The sequence below is a fragment of the Desmodus rotundus genome, chromosome 11, assembly GCF_022682495.2.
Source record: "Desmodus rotundus isolate HL8 chromosome 11, HLdesRot8A.1, whole genome shotgun sequence".
Taxonomy (NCBI): Eukaryota; Metazoa; Chordata; class Mammalia; order Chiroptera; family Phyllostomidae; genus Desmodus; species Desmodus rotundus.
The window spans coordinates 51,972,608-51,994,976 of record NC_071397.1 but is presented as its reverse complement, the minus strand read 5'-3'; the positions used below and the strand labels follow the sequence as shown (position 1 = coordinate 51,994,976).

Genomic DNA, 22,369 nt, shown 5'->3' with positions numbered 1-22,369 from the left:
AGCAGGTTATGGCCAACTGTTACACAACATTCTGCAGCATCTCAATTTTTCATTGTGGTTGTTTTTTAGGGGACAATTCTCAAAGGAAGTATCTGGCAAATGCTTCAAACACAAGTGTTTTCCAAATCCATCCCTGTTCTCCTGCCACTTTCTCAAGTGCCCATAATCTTCAGTGGTCACTTCACTCCTTGTGCTCACACGCGGCCCCTCTGGCAAGCTTCACCTACAACACCTGTCCCACCATGTCCTGGGGGATCGATTCTCCCAGGGTGGTATCGGCTTTTCAAGGCACAGCTTCCTTCCTTGCAGAAGGCGGTTTATGTGTTGGTCAAACAGGAGTGGCTTTGGGATATCGACAGCCCATGGGATTTAAAACAGGATTTCCTAGCTGGTTCACAGAGCACAGGGAGGAAAAACAGGCCAACCTAGTTAAGTGCCTGTTCCAACCCCTAGAATCCAAGAGATGTGGCATGAACCATTCTAAGCCACTACACGACCCCTCTACATGGCCTAAGCCTTACAGGAGATGAGAAGAGCAAGATTCTTCAGAGGACCTGGCAAACCTGAGAAATCACCCCTTTGTTTATTTTATTATTTACCCTTTATTTTGAACTCTCTTTCTCTCTCTCCACACACACACCCACACACACGGTCCCAGCAGTGGGCAGAATAAGAAATGGTTTATAGCAGCAGTCCCCAACCTTTCTTGAACCAGGGACCAGTTTCGTGGAAGAAAACTTTCCACTGACCTGGGGGAGGTGAGGAAACAGGAGGTGGAGCTCAGGCGGTAAAGCAAGCAAAGCTTCACTCTCTAGCCCGCCGCTCACCTCCCGCTGTGCGGCCTGGTTCCTATCAGGCCACAGACTGCTAATGATCCGTGGCCCAGAGGTAGGGGACCCGTGTTCATGGTCCTCAGCAGATTCAGTACCATGCTCACAGCCAAAGAGAGAGAAATGCCTAACTATTTGCCTCTTAACTAAGTATCGTCTTTTCTGGATGGAGAGGTTTAGTCTTACCTTCAGCTGTGAGTAATTTTCTATTGTGATGGGCTGACTTATAGTCAATTTAGTATAATTAATGCCAAATTACATTGTAATTCACATAGAACTACAAATTAAAAGCAATATTAAGAGCCAATGAATTAATCAAAATTAATTACATTATGCTCACTTGTTTTAAAGTGTTACGAAGACAGGTCCTCCTAAAGCGTCTAACCTTTAGTGCACCACCCACTACTCCTTCAATGACCTGATTTCCTCCTGTGGCCAGAGGAGGTGGTGTGTGGGCCTTTCTCGCCAGCAAGGACACACACAGAGGACCCGTGCAGTGAGCCTCCAGCTGGCAGGGCTGTTTTGAGCTTCTGTTCTTGAAGCAAAAGATCTGTGCCACTCATAGGAACTGACTTACAACACTTTCTATAGATAAAGGGGAACAATGTAAAAAATCTGTGATGTCTGTCTCGAGAACCCGCTGAGAAATTTTTTCCTAAGAGATTTTTCCCCCTTGTTACATTCTCTACTAAAATACTGAAATCCGTTTTTATCCCTATTGTGCCACTGCAAATAACGAGGAGGTGGTCAGACTAACGAGTAGAACCTTGCCACAGAGAACACACTGCTCTGTACTGTGGGCACAAAAGAAGTCTAAGAATTCTCTTCATTTATGAGTGCTGCCCAAGTTTACGTTCTTAGAACGGCCACCTTTCTCTTCCAGGTGTGTCAGTTGAGGTATTCTTTACTCTTGCTTGTCGCGAAAGTTTAGGAGACAGGGTGGGAGAAGCAGAAGCAGGGTGTCAGGATGTCTACATTCAACAATAAATGCCAAGGCTTCTCCAGACTGGAGCCCCGAGGCCACTCCACCGCTAAGTTCAGGTCGGCTCCCTTAGAATGCCCAGCACGGGAAATCACCATGGGCCGACAGGGCCAACTGGCAGGAACGTGGTCACTCACCAGGCCTCATAAAGAGTCCTGCAGAAATAATCTGGTGATGGAAGATGTGGGCCACAGACTCATTTTTTTATGGTTTTTTAAAAATATAATCCTTATTGTATTTTTTCCATTACCGTTTAGTCCCCTTATACCCTCTCCCCCCAGCAATCAGCACACTGTTGTCCACGTCCATGGGTCCTTCCTCCTTTCTGCTCAATCCCTCTACCCCTCACTAAACACCCCCACTAGCTGTTGTCCCGCTCTCCATCTAGGAGTCTGTCCCCATTTTCCTTGTTAGTTCAGTTTGTTCATTAGATTCCACATATGAGTGAAATCATATGGTATTTGTCTTTCTCTGACTGGCTTATTTCACTTAGCATAATGTTCTCCAGGGCCATAGGCTCATTTCTATTGGAAAGAGACTAACACTGATAAATTTCAATGAATTAATTTTTTTTTCTCCTGGGGATGCAAAAGGGGGCATATTATCAGTTCAGTGACCAAAAGTAACCTCACAGGGTGATCCAATCACAAATTTCTAACTGGGCAGGTCATGGTGGGTAGTCACACCCCAGGCCTATAAAAGATGTATCTTTGCCGTAAGCAAGCCCTGTCCATTGCTTTTGTGCATCTAGGTTAACACTCCTTTGACACGCCTCTTCCTCAGCCCCTCGGAGGCTAGCCACTCTCCTGGGCTCACAAATCTTGTTAAGTATCCTGCACCTGCTTTCTCCCACCTTCACATAATCTGTATATTCCCTTAATTCGAGCTGTATAAAGGAAATGCAAAACTGTCCTTCTCTAAGCATCTGAGATCTTGCTTCCCAGCCCTGTCATCAGTTTGGCTCAAATAAACTTACAGAAATTTTCTACAGGTTTGGACATTTCTTACATCAACCCCCGCCTCCCTTTTCTCGTAAACCCCATCCTAGGCCATCACCCTGCTATCAGGTTGCGCTGCATAGATTTCTAAATTTTCAGTATACTGGGTATAAAATGAAGATAGAATGATTAATCATTTCCATTTGTTGCATCCAATCTCTAATGATACCTGCAGACTTTTCACCACACATTCTACACCATGCAGCAAAAAATCATGATGCTCCAGGTTCTCTTTCACACTGATTTAAATCTCTTGATCGGATTTTAAAGTGACTTTCCTTATGGGCCTTCTCTTCCCACTTTACACTTCATCATCTTATACCTTAAAGGGACGAGAGCTGTTTTCTGTCTCTGTCAGAATTCTCTATCCATTCTTCCTCACTAAACAGCTAAAATGCCAATGTTTCAGGCTCTGATAAAGAAAAACCCTCAGCAACGGTTTCTTGTACCACTTCCATTGGAGTAATTTTTGCCATGTCCCAGAAAGCTGTATGGCAGGTAAAAATAAAAATTGGTAACTTATTAAGAAATGCATACTACTGTCACATTCATTTTAGATTAGGGTAACCTCTAGGACAGATGTATCAGGTACGTTGAGGTTCTGTTGTCTTACAGACTTGGTGCATTTCAACAGAATACAGTGAGACCTACAATGAAGCCTATGCTGTGAAGGGAGTTAATCACTTAGCCCAGGGGAGATTCAGTGTCCTTGCTTGTTAAATTTGGATAATACTTGTTTTATCAACCTTAAAGGTGGATGCGAGACTCAAATGAAATTGTGTGAGTAAAAATGCTCTAAAAATATAAAGCTTGCTAAGAGTGTAAAGAATTATTATTGCTGTTATTACTATTGATGAACTTATGTGCCGAGGCCTGGGGGTTCTACCTCGTGTATAGTTGGGTTTTCTTTTTCAATCCCTGATAAGCCAGGTGGCAGCACTGTTACTGCAGGCCACCAACGCCTCAGAAATATTCTCCAGTCATCGTCTCCCTTCTCACAGCAACAACAACAAAATATCAGTCTGCAGACAACATGAATCACAATGAAAATTAGAAGCAGAGAACATAAATATGTCATATCTCATAAATCACCTTGTTACTCTGTTGTGCTCATTTAAAAAAGAAGGAGAAGAAAAAAAAAACTATTAACTCATGGGAACAGCAGCCCATGAATACAAGTTAGGTCTCCTGTAATTCCTGACAATCACCGCCTCTCACAGCTACTTGACAGCACACAGCTCTAGCACTGAGGAGAGCTGAGGATTAGCTGGAGCCAAGTCCCCCTGAAATGAATGTGTCCTGCATCTCACAAAGGCACGCAGCCCAGACAAACAACAGCAAGGCCACTAGTCACTCCTCGGGGACGAGTTTTCACAGAGGCGCTAGCTGCATGCAGATCAGGACGAATGACTGACTACACACCCAGGCACCAGAGCCCTGAAATAGCAGAGCTGCTCAGGGTCCAGCCAGGGGCCCTCACAGAATAAAACATCCTCCAGACACGGCACTTTTCAGGATGCGCAGGAGCTTCTGGTGATTCTCTCCGCTGACATCTAGTAAGAAGGAGGTGGAGATACCCTCATCACATTTGTAGAAAAGACTGTATGTAGCTGGCAGGAGCTTCCAGAACTTTCAAGAAGAAAACTGAGAAATGGTACACATTTAACGAGTTTAAGGAATAGGAAGTAAAAAAAATAAAAGGAGACATGATGAAGATGCCCTGAAAGTGCCTACCTGAAAAAAGAGGAAGGACACGTGCGTCTATGGAATTGAATTGAGAAAGGTAGGGATATGATGAAAGATTACAATTTGGTTTGAGGATAAGTGTTCTCAGGTCACAGTGTTTTACTCCAAGGGTTAAAACTGAGACCACCACTCATAGAAGTTTTTTATTAAATGACTGCCCACAGTCTGATTTCTTCGAGGCCTGAGCTGTACGACGTGGACTGACTTGACGATGGTGTGCCACGCTGTTTAGGATATGTACAATGAACAGGAGCTAAGACTCAGTAAAGCACTGACAGGGAGGCAAAGGGCAGTGGGTGGTGTTGAAATGTCCGAACAATAGCATTTCATTTTCCAATGTACCAATATTGTCCCAGCATGCCCAAAGCCGGCAAAGAGATCAGTGAACTGTGTGGCCAAGTCAGTGCCTCCTGGGAAGGAAGCAGGCATGGTGAGAAAGGAAGCAGGGGAAAGAGCCCACATCAGACTCCAAGATCCCAGACAGCAGGGCCACATCAGTCCTTCCCACTGTGGCCTGCCCAGACCGGGCAACGGTAGTACTCTACAGCACGTGATCGGGCAGGGTGAGCACTCAAAAACTACTTGGCATGAATGAGAGAATGAAGGAAACTCATGTCACAAAGCACAGAGTTACAACTAGCAACATAACAAAGACATGGAGGCAGGCAGAGCAGGCCATTCGGTACCCTTTTAATCTGTGGGTGCTCTACCCAAGGACAGGAATGTCATTCTCTTCCTGGTTTCTTTTAAAGTCACAGGATTAATTTGATTCACCTCTGTGTCTATGTCTCCCAAGTATTTTTGAGCTTCTATTATGAATTTAGAAGCTATGGACCAAAACAGAAACAGCCCCAGAATTAGAAAACATGGATTTGATTTCCAACTTTGTTACTTCAGTTTCCCCATTCATACCACAGGAAAGCAGGGCAATGGCGAATGCAGAAGCACTCTCGAAACTGCGGTGTGATGCTCAAACATGAAGTTTTATGATAGTATTGTTGTACATGTAGTAATGTTTGAAGTCCTGTTCCTCCATGGCCAGAGATGTGCTTGGGTCAATTTATCACCTAAGAGATAAAAGGCAAATGCTGAGTATAATACTAGTGTTCTGTATTTTGCAACTAGGAAGTAATAGTAGGTTTATGTTTAGGTTCACCTTCTGGAACTTCTTTGGAGGAACATGATTAAATCAAACTGTACTGTGGGTGGTCTTGTGGTATAGATACAAGCCCAGGGAGGGCTCATTAGAAAACAACTGCTTTTGCCCTGACCAGCGGGGCTCAGTTGGTTGAGCATTGTCCTGGAGAGCAGAGGGTCGCTGGACCAATTCCCATGCTTGAGTTGCAGTCATGGTCCCCATTTGGGGCACATGTGAGAGGCAACCAATTGATGTTCCTTTCACACATCAATGTTTCTCTCCCTCTTTCTTCTCCCCTTTCCCTCTCTCTAAAAGTAAATAAAATCTTTGGAAACAACCCACTTCTTTTGAGGTTGCTGACTACTTTAAACAATACATGATTTCCATCTCTAGAGATAGAAAATAAATGTCTTATTAACAGTATGACTTATGGACAAAAGTTTCCAACAAAAATACAAAAAAATGCATTTTTAAAAGGCCAAATTCATTTTGTATACCAATGTTCCTAAAATAAATCCAGCCTTATGTAGGAATAATGGGATGTCTTATTATCCATTCGATACATTTTAACATGAAAACTCTACATTACTGTCTTTATTTATTATTTATACAGTGCGAATAAAAACATGGCAGCATTCAATGCAAACACGAAAGGCACAGCCTCGGCCTCTGAAGAGGGAGAATCAAAGACAAATGTGAACGGGATCAGCCCTCAAACCCCAAACCAGTGGCCCAGGCTCTCTTGCTGTACTAACATGGGTATGACTGGGAAAAGGAGACTCTCCCTGCCAAGGTCTGATCTTGCTTGACGTCAGTGATTTTACCACTGAAGTGCTTGGTCTTATTATCCATTCAATCCAGGCAAAGTTAGGCTCACAACACAAGAAGCAAGGGCCCACAATCCAAGGTTAAAAAGGAAGGAAAACATTGATATATGGGCTGCCCTGATAAACAGTAAGTCCTTTTAACCAAAAGTAGAAAACAGTTAATAAATTAATAATCAAAGGCAAATATAACTTCTCCACATTCAGAGATGACACTGAACTAAATCTCTCTAATCCAATGACGACACAGTTTTCTAAAGCTTTTTATCCCAGGATCTGGCTTCTGACACTGCACCTAGCACATAATGGGCACTCAAGAAATACTCAGGCGGTTTTATTTCACAAACTACCTTTAGCCGTTCAAAACTATGGTTCTTGTTTTGGCTATTTCAGAGAAGAAATAATCATCCAGGGAGCTGAATTAATGATTTAAAATCATAAGGATCCACCAGTGGAAGTGAGTCCTGAGAGAGGGGAATGGAGTTGGTGAACCTGCACTGTGCTGCACTCCGGCGTGGCGCTGGGCACAGGGAAGGCGCTCAGAAAGCATGATGGATGGGGAGCCGCACCTTTTCCCTATGTTAGCAAATATACAAATTTACATTACATTCAGGCTTTTCCTATAAACTATACTCCCATGTAAAATAATCTCCTCCTCATTCTGATGAAAGAGGATCTGAGGCAGAAAAGGCAGAGGTCACACTTTCCTCAGAAGAAAACTGAGGTTAGCCAGTGCTTCCTGAGAAAGGAGACACAGACCCGATACGTGGGAGTGGAGTGGAACTGTTTCACTACTCCACTCCGAGTTTTACAGCAGGGCCGCCAGCTCAGCAGCATGCAACTCTATGTTGAGTCTCACAGGAGAAATTTAACAGGGTCCTACTGAAACGAAGCTAAGTTAGGTCTCAGCCCCAAAAGCAAAACAAAACTGGGGGAGATGGGCCACGTCGTGAACGCCCCACGCGTCCTCTTCAGCTGATCTGCCACTGTCAGCCTCCCCTGTCCTGAGCCCCATAACCACCTGTGTCTTCCACCTGGAACCTGCGCACGTGCAGGCCTTGAAGCGAGAGGACCAAACCCGTGAGCTGAATTCAACTAAATTTTATACAGAGTTTTTTTGAGAGGACTCCTATGTCCTTATACACTAAAAAGTGTGTATATGATGTAGCCTCTACATCACCTGTAATGGAAAATGAACTTAGTTAACAGGCCAAGTTGTTTCAGGCAATGGAAAGGCGAAAAAGTACTGTGTACAGGGGATGCAGAAGCCCTGTGTGAGGGAAGAGACTTAAGATAGAGTTTGGTAAGGTCAGAGGGGAAAAGAAAGAGCAGACATAAGGCATAATCTGGGGGCAGGCACAGGTCTGCAGGCCCACGGAACTGTTATTACAGCCTGCAGCATATTTTATCAGGAAAGGGAATGGCTAAGGGAAAGCAGGCAAAAATAAAAAACAGTTTGGTCAGGGAGGATAATTTGAAGGTTCTTACGACACGTCTTCAGAGATAGACTGTATGAAGTCTGGCAAGTGAACTTTAGACCTTTCACTAAAACAAAGGGAACGTCCCACATTGTATTATCAGCATGCTGCTGAAGAGCCACATGTGTAAACGAGTGTTTGTGTGTGTTTACTGGGCTCTCCCGTAAGTTACCAGTTGCACATATTAATCAAAAAGCACTACCCTCCATCCACTTTTCTATTACCTGTCCGACTTTGCGCCAATTTCCCTTCTCCCCCCAGCACCCTTTGCCTCACTGTTCTTCTTCGAGACATGGGATGGGGATTTGTCAAAGTCAATGAGCACTTTATTACAGTGAGGACGCTCTGTAATGAACAATTCAGCAATTTAATGAGATTCTGTAGATCTTTCTCCAGCCTGTCCATCAAGTTTCACTTCTATAAAGCACCCTGACACTAATCCTCTGGCATACCCAATCTTCAGCCTGGGCTAAATATTAGATTTTTCCATGGTATATTGCATTACTAGTATAACCTCAGCAAAAATGATGAACTTAACTATACTTGAGGCAATATAGCTGGTCTGATTTGATTTTTCTCTATTGGGTCGAGTATGAGGGAATTACTTATTTACTAAGATAAAGCAAAAACAGTTTTTTATTGCCTGCTGAATGCCTAAATTGATCATTATTTAAGTGAGCCTTTTAATTCTTCCTTGAGGACCAGGTGCGAAAACTGTTGCCTGCAGCAGAAAGCGGTTCCTAAAATTCTAGGTTATACTATTAGTAACCTTCAGAGAAGCGATTCGGAGAACTCTTCAGTGCACGGCACGGCCTTTTGGGGCACGCAGACTTGCGCACATCACCGTGTCCATCTCTCACAGTGCCTTCAACCAGGCCACAGAAAGAAACAGAAAGCACAGGATGGTTGCCTCCGATCTCGATTCAGTTAGAAATAATTACATGCAGAATTCACTCCAAGTCTTTCTTTTTCCCTTTGGGAAATGAAAAAAAAATGGCAATTTCCCACTTTGAACTGACTGGAAATTTCTGATGATTTGTGTTTACAGGGAGAACAACAGGTAATTAAAATTCACACCAAAAACTCATGCTCACCAATACTTTTGACCTCTGCCTGAACAGACATTATGAGAACTACCTAAGAAGCAGGGAAAAAATCCATAGCTTGTTTTCGTTCCCGGATAGTTTCGCTGTCAGGGCACTAGGGATGTGAGAGCGGGGGTGGTGGCTCGGGTCTGCTCAGCGACACGGAGCAGGGCCCTGGGGCCTCATCTTACTCATCTGGTAGAAGGGGTGGGAATAGCCGTCCTTCAGGCCTGTTGTGCTGGTAAGTCAGTAAGTTCGCAAAGAGCCTGGGTCTGCAAGGCCCTGAGTACACCACAGCTCTTATTATCCTCACTGGTGGAAGCAAAAAAGAAGAAAGCAGTTGCTGATGAAAGTAATACAAAGAAAGAAGTAAGAAAGACATGAGAAAAAGTATTAATCCAGAGAGTCAGATACTGGATAATTAACAGCTACCTCTGACCCTGTTTTGGCCGGAATTGGAGTATCATCTGAATGTTATTTGATAAGATAAAAGGAATTCACTGCCTCATCAGCTAATAGAAGACTTCATATTTCCCTTATATTCTGTATATAAATATTTTTCAAATGATCATAAAATTTTGAAGGTATGCGGCCTGAGAAGTAACAAGGCAGCTAGCCAGTGTTGCAGAGTTGAGACACAGTGTAAGACACCATGGGGATTGTTCAAGGATAGTCACTGGGGATGAGCTGAAAAGGCTTTAAATTGAATAATCAACTTTAAAACACAAAACACCCTCCTGTTCCCCAGACAAAGGATATTCTAGAAGATTACTATGTCAGGAGAAGAGGCAGGGCTTGGGAAAATAGCAATGAATGCAGAATGAACTAAGGAGGGAGATTTTTCCACTGCAGTGCAAGAAAAGCTTGGTTTCATTTAAGGTTTCAGTTGCTTTCAGCTGCAACAAAGAAATATTTCTGAATTGTTCTGGCAGGGGTGTCCTACCCACGGGCCACAGGCCGCATGCGGTGCAGGATGGCTATGAATGCAGCCCAACACAAAATCGTAAATTTACTTAAAGTCTTTTTTTTTTCTTTTTGCTCATCAGTTTTCATTAGTGTTTGTGTATTTAATGTGTGGCCCAAAGACACCAAAAGGTTGGACACCCCTGGTACAGGAAAACCCAGAACTTATTCTGATTCCATTAGTCTTAAACCTGCATAAGTAACATTTGACAATCCATTCTTCCCATATTCAGTTTTTAAAAAGCATTTTTCTCAGGAGAATAAAACCCTTCGACTAAGGGTTTGGGAAGCCACGGGGAGGGCATGAGAATCTCCCCTGCGATTCGCTGAGTCGAGCTGAGCTGGTGAGGCCCCCAGGCTTCAGGAGCTGGTGCTCTCCAACCGCCTGCACACTGGGCAGCATGGCTTCAAAGGCTTTGAGTCGAATGAGGACCAAATCAAACCAAAGAGTTCTCGTTGTCCCTCAGTCCCTCTACGTTTAAGCATTTAATGCCCTCTCCACGCCCAAAGACACCCATGCAGAGCGCCCTTACCTGCCAGATCTGCTCTTCACTCAGGGAGGTCAGGCGGTCGCTCTTCAGGACCTCCTGAAGCAGACAATAGGGAAGCGTTAGAACGTCTTCTGGCCGACTCTTCAGGAGTTCAGAGAGATGTTTCACTAAGAAATCGATCACTGCCTTCTCCAACAAAGTGAGGTTAAAGAGGTCGGCAAGTCTGTACAGATCCAAGTAATTAAAGCTATTTAATTCCTGGATGCCAAAAAAATAAAAATGGGGGGAAAAAAACAAAGATCTCTTAGAAATCCACCCAAGAAAGAGCAGGCAAGAAATTCAGATTGACTCACTAAGGTTTGCGTAACAGGAGTGGGACCAATGGGACAGCACTCCACTGGGAATATAAAAAACAACAAAACAACAACAAAAAACCCAAACAAACCCCTCCTCAAACATAAGGCCCTGGGCAGACAGCTGCTTCTCTACAATTTGTCATTTCTCCTCACTTTGCCCCTCTTAAAGTCTATATATTTAAAGACATCCTAGTAAAAGGATTGAAAGGGGTTTCTGGCTTCACTGACTGAAATGATGCTTTGCAACTTTTTAGAAACATTTACTAATGAAGGCAATTTTTCTACCCTTAGCATATTTCACAACTCGTAGGTGATACGTTTTTCCACCGAAGATAATGTGACGGCAGGTAAAATGGGAGTCATGCGTAGATGGCTCAAACTGAAGATCGACTAACTCTACTCTTTCTCCAAAACTTCAAATTCAGTGCATCTTTGAGTAAAGACTGACTCAATGAAATTAAAACACACATTTTCACATGTAAGGTCACAGGAAATGAGGAACTCTCACAGAAAAGATTCCCATCCTAAATAAGTATAGATTGAATCCACCTAAGACAGATGATTTATAATTGTTCTTTGCTTTTTATTAGCCTCAGAAAACCAGCGGTCATCTTCCCCTCCTTTTCAAGGAGTTTCTGTAGCAATGCTTCGTTTGGGGGGGATTTTATTGTCCCTACAAGCTCTCAAACTCATAACCAGAGCTCTAAACTCATGCCCCAGAGAGCCAAGACTCCTCTGGAAGCTTCGTTTTGTAAGTGCAAGCATCCGAGTGGGCACACAGGGGTGCGGATAGAACACTTACCCTTTACAAGTTGATTGAGAGACGGTTGTGTCCTAGTTTGCCCTAATTTTTAATTTGTAATTATTACTATGTGAGCAATATTTTCCAGTAACTTCAGAAATTCAGAATACAATACAGTACATCAGGTAGCTGTTTTGCTCCACTGAGCTATTTAAGTAATTTTCAACATACTTTTTCCCTTTTTCTAGTTATCTGAAAGTATTAAGAACTCTTTTAAAAATATTTATATTCTACTTTAATATATTTGTTTCTATGTTTTATGCCCTTTTTAAAAAATTATATTTTATTGATTATGCTATTACAGTTGTCCCATTTTCCCCCCTTTGCCCACTTCCACTCATCACCCTCCACTCCCACAGGCAATCCCCACATCATTGTTCATGACCAGGGTCATGCGTAGGTTCTTTGGCTGCTCCATTTTCTACACTGTACTTTATATCCCCATGGCTATAATGTAACTACCTATGTGTACTTCTTAATGCCCTCACCTCTTCACCCATTCCCCACACCCCCTCCCATCTGCCAACCATCAAACACTCTCTGTATCCATGATTCTGTCTCTGTTCTTCCTGTTTGCTTTGTTTTTTAGATTCAGTTATTGATAGTATGTATTATTGCCATTTTATTGTTCATAGTTTTGATCTCCTTTTTCTTCATCAAGTCCCCTTAACATTTCACATAATAATGGTTTGGTGATAATGAACTCTACTTTTTCTTGTCTAGGAAGCTCTTTATCTGCCCTTCAATTCTAAATGATATCTTTGCTGGGTAGAGCAATCTTGGCTGAAGGTCCCTGCTTTTCACGACTTTGGATATTTCTTGCCAGTCCCTTCTAGCCTGCAGAGTTTCTTTTGAGAAATCGGCTGACAGTCTTATAGGAACTCCCATGTAGATAACCAACTGCTTATCTCTTGCTGCTTTTAAGATTTTCTCTTTATCTTACACCTCTGCCATTTTAATTATGATGTGTCTTGGAGTGGGCCTCTTCACATCCATCTCTTTCGGGACTCTCTGTGCTTCCTGGAATCGTCTGTCTATTTCCTTCACCAAATTAAGGAAGTTTTCCTTCATTGTTTTTTTCAAATAGATTTCCAATTTCTATCTCTTTCTCTTCTCCTTCTGGCACCTCTATGATGCAAATGTTAAAATGCCTGAAGTTGTCCCAGAGGCTACTTATACTATCCTTGTTTCTTTGAATTCTTTTTTCTTCTTGTTCTGATTGGTTGTTTTTTGCTTCCTTATGTTCCAAATCATTGATTTGATTCTCAGTTTCATCCACTCTACTGTTGTTTCCCTGTGTATTGTTCTTTATTTCAATCGGTGTATCCTTCATTTCTGACTGGATCTTTTTTATGCTCTTGAGGTTCTCACTAAGTTCCTTGAGCATCCTTGTAACCAGTGTTTTGAACTCTGCATCTGATAGATTGCTTATCTCCATTTTGTTTAGCTCTTTTTCTGGAGATTTGATCAGTTCTTTCATTTGGACCATCTTTCTTTCTCCTAACTTTGGCAGCTTCTCTGTGTTTGTTTCTATGTATTAGGTAGAGCTGCTACGACTCCCTGTCTTGGTATCGTGGCCTAATGTAGTAGGTGTTCTGTAGTGTACAGTGGCACAGCCTCCCCTATCACCCAAGCTGGGTACTCAAGGCATGCCCTTCATGTAGACCAACTACACCCTCCTCTTGTAATTGAGCCTTGGTTGCTGTTAGTAGGTCAATGGGAGAGATTTACCCAGGCCAGTCAGTTGCAAGGATTGGCTGTGACTACTGACAACCTCTGCCCTCTGTGGAAGATCAGCTGTGCAGGGGTAGGGTGGTGGTTCTCTGGCATGGTCTGTAGTTATCCACTGGGTGTGCAGGCCCTGGGTTTCCTGGGTGGTGTAGGCCAAGGTCAGCCCCCACCTGTGTTTTACCTGGGGCCACTGTGCCTGAGCTACAGAGCAATCTGAAATGGCTGCTTCTTGTGCTGGGCTTGAAGATTCCTAAGAGATGCCAAGCTGTGAATGCAGGCTGGCTACTGTTAGTGCCATGCCTGGGGCCACTTAGCAAGAGGTATGGGGGCTGGGACTCAACGAGGCCAGCTGTTGCTTATTTGAAAGAATTTAGGAAGTGGTGAAGCATGAGCCCAGACCAGTTGTGAATGGCCTGAGCCATTCCTATGGAAAAGCTACTGTTAACAGCTGTATATTGGGTGTGATGGAGCCTCAGAGGATCTCCAGGGCAGGGCAAACAGTGTGAGCCAGGTTGATGGAGTCTCAGATATGGCACCCACCTGCTGGCTGTGTGGCTCTGCCCACCTTTCTATCTGGGAGAAAGATGTCCCCCAGCTCTCACTTTGATGCCAGACACTTCAGTTCCTCCCTGTATGTCTATGGTGTCTTTCAAGCTGCTACCCCAGTGCTGGAGCTCACAGGGAATGAGCCTGAGTAAGTTTGTGTGTGGGTTCTTTAAGAGGAACTGCTTGAGACCCCCAAAGTTTCTTCCACCAACTTAATCTCTGCTGGTTTTTGCAGCCAGAAGTCATGGGGACTTATCTTCTTGGCACTGGAAGCCTGGGCTGTGCAGGACTTGGTGTGGAGCTGGACCCCTCACACCCGAGATATCCCTCCCGGATTTTTGTCCACCACACGTGGATATGGGACCAGCCTGTTCCATATTTCCACCCCTCCTACCAATCTGGATGGAAGTGGTTTCTTTAATTTCATAGTTGTCAGACTTCCACTCAACTCGATTTCTCCTGGTTCTGAGTGATGGTTGTTGTATAAGTTAGTTGAAATTAGGTGTGGTTGTGCAAGGAGGTGAGCCGTGTTTACCTGTGCTACCCTCCTGATGAGAAGTCTCTCTATAATATTTGAGAGGTTAAAGGAGTATGTTCTAAACCTGTGCTGTCCAGCATGGTAGCCACTAGCCACATTACTGAGCACTGCAAATGTGGTTGGTCTTATTTGAGATGTGCTATGTTAAATATAAACCCAATGCAAGAAGTAAGAAAAATAGAATGTAAAATATCTCATTAATAAATCTTACATTGATTATATTTTGAAGTAACATTATTCTGGATATAGTGAGTTAAATATATTATCATAATTAATTTCACCTGTTTCTTTTTACTTTTTTTAATGCAGCTACTAGATAATTTAAAATTATGTATGTGGCTCCCATCAGGTTTCTTTTAGACAATACTGCTGTAAATAATAAAGTGTATAATACAGCTATTGTAAAAACAGCTCTCCAAGTAACAGGTGCAGCACCACCACAGCTACCTGATTAATTTTTTTTTTTTACTTTAGATTCTGTGTCTTTTGGTGGGAGATGACACTTTAATTACATTCCTAATAGGAGTCAAGCTAGATGTCAGGAATCAGCCATAAGATTCTAGTGCTTAATAGCTCTATTTGCCAACACAACTGAAAGGAAATAAATGCTCCTTTAAGATAAAGGTTACTACAGATGACTACTAAAATCCAGTGCAGCTCAAATATCTAAGAATCTGCTCAGAGCTATTCCATCAAAATATCCTGGCTTCTCATGCAACAGATTGTATCAAAGCAGTACTGAAGATTGTGACTCCAGCACCAATTTTTTTCAATTAATACTAAAATCTTACTTTTTAGGATCGGTAAATGCTACTCTGGGAGGCAAGTAGGTGTAACCCTTGTATATAGAGCTTCCATAGCAAACTTTAGGACCATCTCCTCTGATGAAGAAGTTATGGTCAGTACAGCTATGAAACAAATTTAACTGCTTCAGGGTCTGGGATATGATTCCCAGTAAATTACTCTTCAGTCCGTCTGAGGTGTGATGAGTGGGTGTGTGGGTGGGCTCACTGTCGGTGCCCTTCAGGTACCCAGACGCACACCCAAGACATGGCTCAAGGTCCTGAGGAAGCACCTGGCAGTACCACACGGAGAGAAGAGCAAGTGCAGAGACAGAAACAACTGAGCTTTGTAAAGTAAGAGGTGGGTAGAGGGTGTGTACAACTGGGACTGGAGTATGTAGCAGCAACCAAATATTCTTTCTTAAGCATCTTTATATAGAGACACTGGGCTTCTTCTGATTGGATGCCTGAACTTAAAAGCAAGCCAATTCAAAACTCTGAAGAACAAAAGAATTAATTTAATTTAATAGGGGATTTAAAAAATTGATTAAAAAACCTGAAAGCTTTTCCTCTAAAATCAGGAACAAGATAAGGATGCCCACTCTCACCACTCTTACACAATGTAGTTCTGGAGGTCCTAGCCAGAACAACCAGGCCAGAGGAAGAAACTGAATGTATCCAAGTTGGGAATAAAGAAGCAAAAGTGTCACCTTTTGCAGATGACATAATTCTGTACATAAGGAACCCTAAAGACTCCACCAAGAAAAAATCTATTAAAAACAATAAACAAATACAGTAAAGTTACAGGATACAAAATCAATGTACAAAAACCCACTGCTTTTCTATATACTAACAATGAAACTTCAGACAAATAAATGAAAAACAACAACAATTCCTTTCACAATTGCAACCAAAAAATAAAATACCTGAGAATAAACATAACAAAGGATGTGAAGGATGTATATACTGAAAACTACAAAGCATTATTAAAAGAGATTGAAAAAGACACAATGAAATGGAAAGATATTCCATGTTCATAGATTGAAAGAATCAACGTAGTTAAAATGGTCATATTACTGAAAGCAATATATAGATTTAATGCAAGCCCCATCAAAATTTCAGTGTCATTTTTTAAAGAAATAGAACAAAAAAATCATCAGATCTGTATGGAACCACAAAAGACTGCAACTAGCCAAAGCAGTCCTGAGAAAAAAAGCACGAAGCCAGAAGTATCACTGCCTGACTTCAAATTATACTACAGAGCAACGATAATCAAAACAGCACAGTATGGGGAGAAAACCAGACATGCAGACCAATTGAACAGAATTGAGAGCCCAGAAATGAAACCACACATATATGGGCAAAAAAAATTTTTCACAAAAAAGCCAAAAACACAGAATTGAGAAAAGAAAATCTCTTCAATAAATGATGCTGGGAATATTAGAAAGCCACATGCAAGAGAATGAAACTCAATTATAGTATAGTCCCCATGTACAAAAACTAATTCAAAATGGTTCAAAGATCTAAATATAAAATCTGAAACAATAAATTACAAGGTCCATAAGTTCAAGTACTAAACTTATAGACCTTGCAGAGAACATTTTAGGAATTGGACCCCAAAGGCAAGGGAAGTAAAAGCAAAAATAAATAAATGGGACTGTATCAAACTAAAAAGCTTTTGCACAGCAAAAGAAACCAACACCAGAACACAAAGGCAACTACCCAAATGGGAGACGACATTTGCAAACAACAGCTGTGACAAGGGGCTAATATCAAAAATATATGAAGAACTCATACAACCTAACACCAAACAAACAATCCGATTTAAAGAATGGGAAGAGGACCTGAACAACACTTTTCCCAAGGAGGCACACAAATAGCCAACAGATACATGAAAAGATGTTCAACTTTCCTAGCTATTAGGGAAATGCAAATCAAAACTAAACTGAGACATCACCTCACATCTGTTAGAATGGCTATTATCAACAAGTTTTAGAGAGGTTGTGGAGAGAAAGGAACCCTCATTCACAGCTGGTAGGAAGGTGAACTGGTACAGCCAATATGGAAAGCAATATGAAGGTTCCTCAAAAAATTAAAAATAGAGTTACCATAAGACCCAGTAATCCTTCTGGGTATCTACCCCCAAAACTTGAAAACATTTATTCACAAAGACATAGGCACTTCTATGTTCCTTGCAGCATTATTCATGTTGGCCAAGACATGGGGACAACCAAAGTGTCCTTCAGTAGAGGACTGGATAGAGAAGGTGCGGTACATGTATCCAATAGTGCACCACTCAGCCAGAAGATAAGACGACACACTGTCACTTGGAACAACATGGGTGGACCTTGAGAACATTACACTAAGTGAAATAAGTCAGTCAGAAAAAGCTAAGAACCATATGATTTCACTCGAGTGTGGGATATAAAACTGAAAGCAACAAATGAACAAACAGGAAAAATAAACATAAACGCATAGACAACAGTATGGTGGTCACCAGAGGGAAGCCGGATAGGGGGTGGTAAAGAGAAAGTGGGGTCAAATACATGGTGACAGAAGACTTTGGGTGGTGGGCACACAATACAATACACAGATGATGCATCATAGAATTGTACACTATATAATTGAAACCTATATAATTTTATTAACCAATGTCACCCCAATAAATTTAATTTAAAAATTGTGCTTTTCTGTTGTGTTTTTTTTTAAGGTAATTGTTTAACGTCCGCTTCCACAGTCCTGAAATGCTTTTATTTTCTAAGGATATAATTTTTTATAATGCCTAAACACAACTTAATACAGCATTGCACTTTGGTGGAGAACTAAGAAGGCTAAGTGGACAAGTGTCAATGCCTAAATGAAAAGCCAACTCTCATATGTTCATATACAAGAGAAGCATCAGTCAAAAGTCTACTCCCTATCTTTACCCTTTCATTCTCCTCTCTTCTGCTCAAAAATATGATTTCCCAAAATCTCCAGTGCTTTCTATACATTCAAAGGTTTCCATTCCCTTTGCACGCATACTTAGCACCCCAGTAGTTAAACTGTATAAAGTGGGGAGTTGAGGGAAAAAGAAAGACCACCTTCGCTGAGGTCATGATGCCACAGTACACATTCCTCCTACTATGGCAAATGGGCTTTGTGAGCTTTAAGCAAAATCGTCACTTCTCATCCTTTTGGCTAAGACCGTGTGCGTGCAAAGTAATCACCACTAATGCTGCATTTAATGATCCCCATTAATGTAATGGGGGGAGGTGGGAAGCGATGGCTAAACTGCATTAAATGCCTTAAATGTGTGTGGGAAAAAATCATTGCTATTATAAAAATAGTGTTATTATGTTTCTGGTTGTAGAAAGTAATAAATGTTCATATCATAAAATTTAGGAAATACAAAGTATGGAAAAGAAAACAAAAACCATTCATATTTTATCATGCAGAGATTTTATATATATGTATACACCCATATGTATACACAAATACTTCTAGACTTTTTTGAAAGAATTCTTACTATCATAGAAAGAGAAAGCATAATTGCATTCAGCAAAGAGAAAGCATAATTGCATTCAGGGGCAGAACAAACCATCAGCAGCCACTGGCACTCGGAGGCAACCCAGGTTGGTGGAGAAGAGCAAGGACCATGGAACAGGCAGACCTGGTTCAAACCAGCCCTAACACATATCGCTGGCTATGATCTTGGGTCAATCACTGAACCTCCCTTATTTCCCACTTGCAAAACAGAGAGTTCAACCAGCTCACAGGGTTATCGTAGGGATAATAAATGAAAAGTACTCATCACACTGTTGGGAGCATGAAAAGTAGTGAGTAGATGGGGCGGGCAAAGTACCATAAAGTAGGTTTGAGTGATGTTGTTGTTGGGCATCCATAAACCCTGATTCATCACTGATGCAAGGAGGTCAAAATGAATAATGTGGTCCTTTTAGATAGCACAGTCTTAAATAAGCTGCACCATTAAGTCATGGAAAAGGCGGGTGTAAAAACTGCACAATTGCATTACAAACTGACTGCATGTTAATGACTGCCACATCTGTCTCACTTAGCCCAAACCTCTCTCTTAAGTTAATTCGTTTTCCCAACTGTGATGAGATATCCTAATAGAGGACCTCTTCTGTTGGATAGTCCACAGCCATGGCAATCGCAACGTGTCAACATTGAACTTATTTTTTGCAAACCTGCATCTTCTCCTATATCCCCCTCTTAGAGAATGACCACATCTGGCCCCACCCACATCAGGGTCCCAAAAGGTGGACCATCTTCTCCCCCCATATCCAGTCAGTCACCAAATCCTGTTTGCCTTTCCTCCTCAGCATTTAATGTTCTGTTTCTCATCATCTCCCATCCAGACTTCCTGCAACAGGGATCTGAACTACCTACCATTCCTGCCTCCAGGATCAAAATCTCAGTCCTCTCTTTTTACAGAAATCTGACCATGTTAATCACCTGTTTAAAACCCATTAATAGATTCCCATTGCTTAAAGTTATAAGTCTAAACTTAGTATCAGTGCGTAACCTCCCATGACCTGGACAGACCCTGTGACCTTCTTTCCCTGCAGTGTAGCAATCCCATTCACCCCGGCTTGCCTTCAACCAGTACAATGGCCTACACAGTTGCATCATGTGCCAGGACCACACCAAGCACTGACAATAAAATGACAAAGGAAAACAAGCAAGTTCCAGGCCTCGTGGAATGTAGAGTTTATTGGAAGAGTATGTCAAGTAAAAACATACCATAAATAAATGGAAACGTAGGTAAAGGCTACATAGGGTAGAATGTAGGGCTATGAAAGCCCATGATGGGTTCATAATTTCTGTATTCTTGATGCTCTGGCAGTAGGGGCCTCGCTGACTGAGGAGGGACTGTCCTTTCTAAGACTAGCCAATTAAAAATTCATAGAGGCAGGAAATAATTTGCATACGCACATCAACCAATCCAGAGCCCATACTCTGAACCACCTCCTGTATCTGGCTCTGGCACTCCAGAAAGCAATATTCCTTTGCCTAATCATCCCAAGTCCACGTACTGGACAACTAGACACAGCCTGCTCAAACTATTCCAACTAGACAAGCATCAGCCCGATCACCCCGCCTTGTCTTGCCTTTCCCACAGAAGCCACAATAAAGGCTCTTGCCCATGTTTTCCCCTGGCTCCTTCCACCCCCTGACCGACCCACTGCTTCCCCTATGCCTCCTCCTCTTGGGAACTGTGAGCATCGAAGTCTCTTTTTAATAGCAGTTGTCTTCCCAGTCTGTTGGCTTCACCATACCTGAATAATAATAAAGTGTTCACTTTAAAGCCAAATGGACCTGAGGTTGCAGGGAGAAATGTTCCCAACAGAGGAAGCAGCGTATGCAAAACTCCAGTGAACGAGGAATCATGTTTCCACTGCTCTGGCGGACCGTCCTGTCTGAAGTAGCACATGCCCCTCCTGTCCATATCACCCTCCAGCACATTCCTCCACTTCACTTGCTTTTACCGCTCATCACTATCTAATTATCTTCTGCATTTATTTGCCTACGTATTTATAATGTGTTTATCCCCTAGCCCCACTAAAAGGTGTTCCATGGGAGCAAGGACCAGTCCGTTTTATTCACTATTGTATCCTTAGTGCTTAAAACACTGCCAAGTACCTGGTAGGAGCTCAACACCCTTGTTGAATGAGTGAACCCATCTCACCTTGTTAGCTCCCTTGGCTGAGGTCAAAGTGACCGCGTCCTCCTCTGCGCCTCCAGCCTGCCCTCTGCAGATTTCTAGCGCAGCGCTTGTCACTGTCAGCACCCTTTGATGACAGTCTGTCTCCCTCTACTAACTCTAAGCTCCTTGGTGCAGGGGACTGTGATGGTACCCAGCAGGGAGCAGATACTTTAATGAAAGAGTGACCATGAGCTTTTTCTGTTACTTATAACCAAGCAAGACCAGAACAGGCTGTGCTACTCCAACATGCCTATCCCATTCCGCACATCATCCAGGTCCGGCTATTTTCATACGTCTGCGGCCTCCCTTGCTCCCCCTTCTCTTTCAGCCCCTCCTACACACACACTAAGGCAATGCCAGAAGACAGTGGCCATTCAGTTTTCCGAGTGGGAAAATAGGTTAGAGACTCAAGTGGAAAGTGTTGACAAACAATTGCAATGTAACAGCTCTACTGTGAAAAAAAAATTCAATCTATCCAAGTTTTTTTCAGTCCAAGAGAGAATTATTTCCTCTATCAGTTGGGTATTAAGATCAAAAGGTCTTTTCACACTTTGTCCTGATTATGACATTGTTTCTGTTCTCTCATATTCTATGTCTCCATTCCCTCTCATATTCTATGACTTAAAAACCCAAGTACAAGGGTAGAGTCAGTAGTTTTTAGTGAAAACTATAGGTCTGCAACAAGAAACTCTCTTGAGTAAAAGAAAAAAATTTTTTTTCTAAAAAGATTTTCTTTCTGTCACATTGATTCTCACTTGAAATTTAGTGTCTATTCAGAATTATGGTGCATGCATTGTTTTCTTTGGGGAGTCTTTTAAAATTGTGCCCATTTTCTTTTGGTTAAGGACTATTTGGCTCCTTTTCTACCTTCTATTTGTTTCTTACAGTGTGAATGACAAGTTAAACAAGAGAATAAAAGCCATAAAATGTATCCCCAACCCCATACTAACTATGGAATAAACACCAGTTTCCCAAGTGCATTAATTCTTAAACCTTATATATTCCCCAAATTTAGTCTTTCTGTGTGATCTAGTCCCCTAACTAAATCATTAAAATAGTCATTTCCCATATTAACTACTGAAAATGGTAGGGAAAAGAATGCAAACACTATCTTGTTTGGGTTATATTCAAATGTAATTACATTTGTGAGGCAAATTATCAGGTAGTGAGAACAGGAGTTGGAGGAAGTAGGGCAGTTAGGGCCTGTGGGTAAACCCTGCGGCCACACCCTCCCCACTCCAGGGGAGGCAGCAAGAGAATGACGAGCGTGGCCTCTGCATGTCCCTTGGCAGGCTTCTCATCCGTAGCAATGACTGACCACTGTATTAGCAGGCATCTCTCAACATCTCAATTAAGCAAGTATGAATAA

General features: G+C 42.2%; 1 protein-coding gene across 8 annotated transcripts in view; it reads right to left on the bottom strand.

Annotated features, from left to right (window-relative positions):
* Nucleotides 1-22,369, bottom strand: part of KLHL32 (kelch like family member 32) — a 196,768-nt gene that overhangs the window by 50,967 nt on the left and 123,432 nt on the right. For 6 of the 8 annotated variants that reach the window (XM_045188615.3, XM_024551742.4, XM_045188614.3 and 3 more), the window contains one exon: nucleotides 10,578-10,793. In XM_045188615.3, coding sequence (XP_045044550.1) covers nucleotides 10,578-10,793 — 216 coding nt within the window. Of the gene's footprint in view, nucleotides 1-5,237; nucleotides 5,624-10,577; nucleotides 10,794-22,369 lie in introns of those variants that run through there. The other 2 variants (XM_045188620.2, XM_045188619.3) reach the window with 2 other exon arrangements.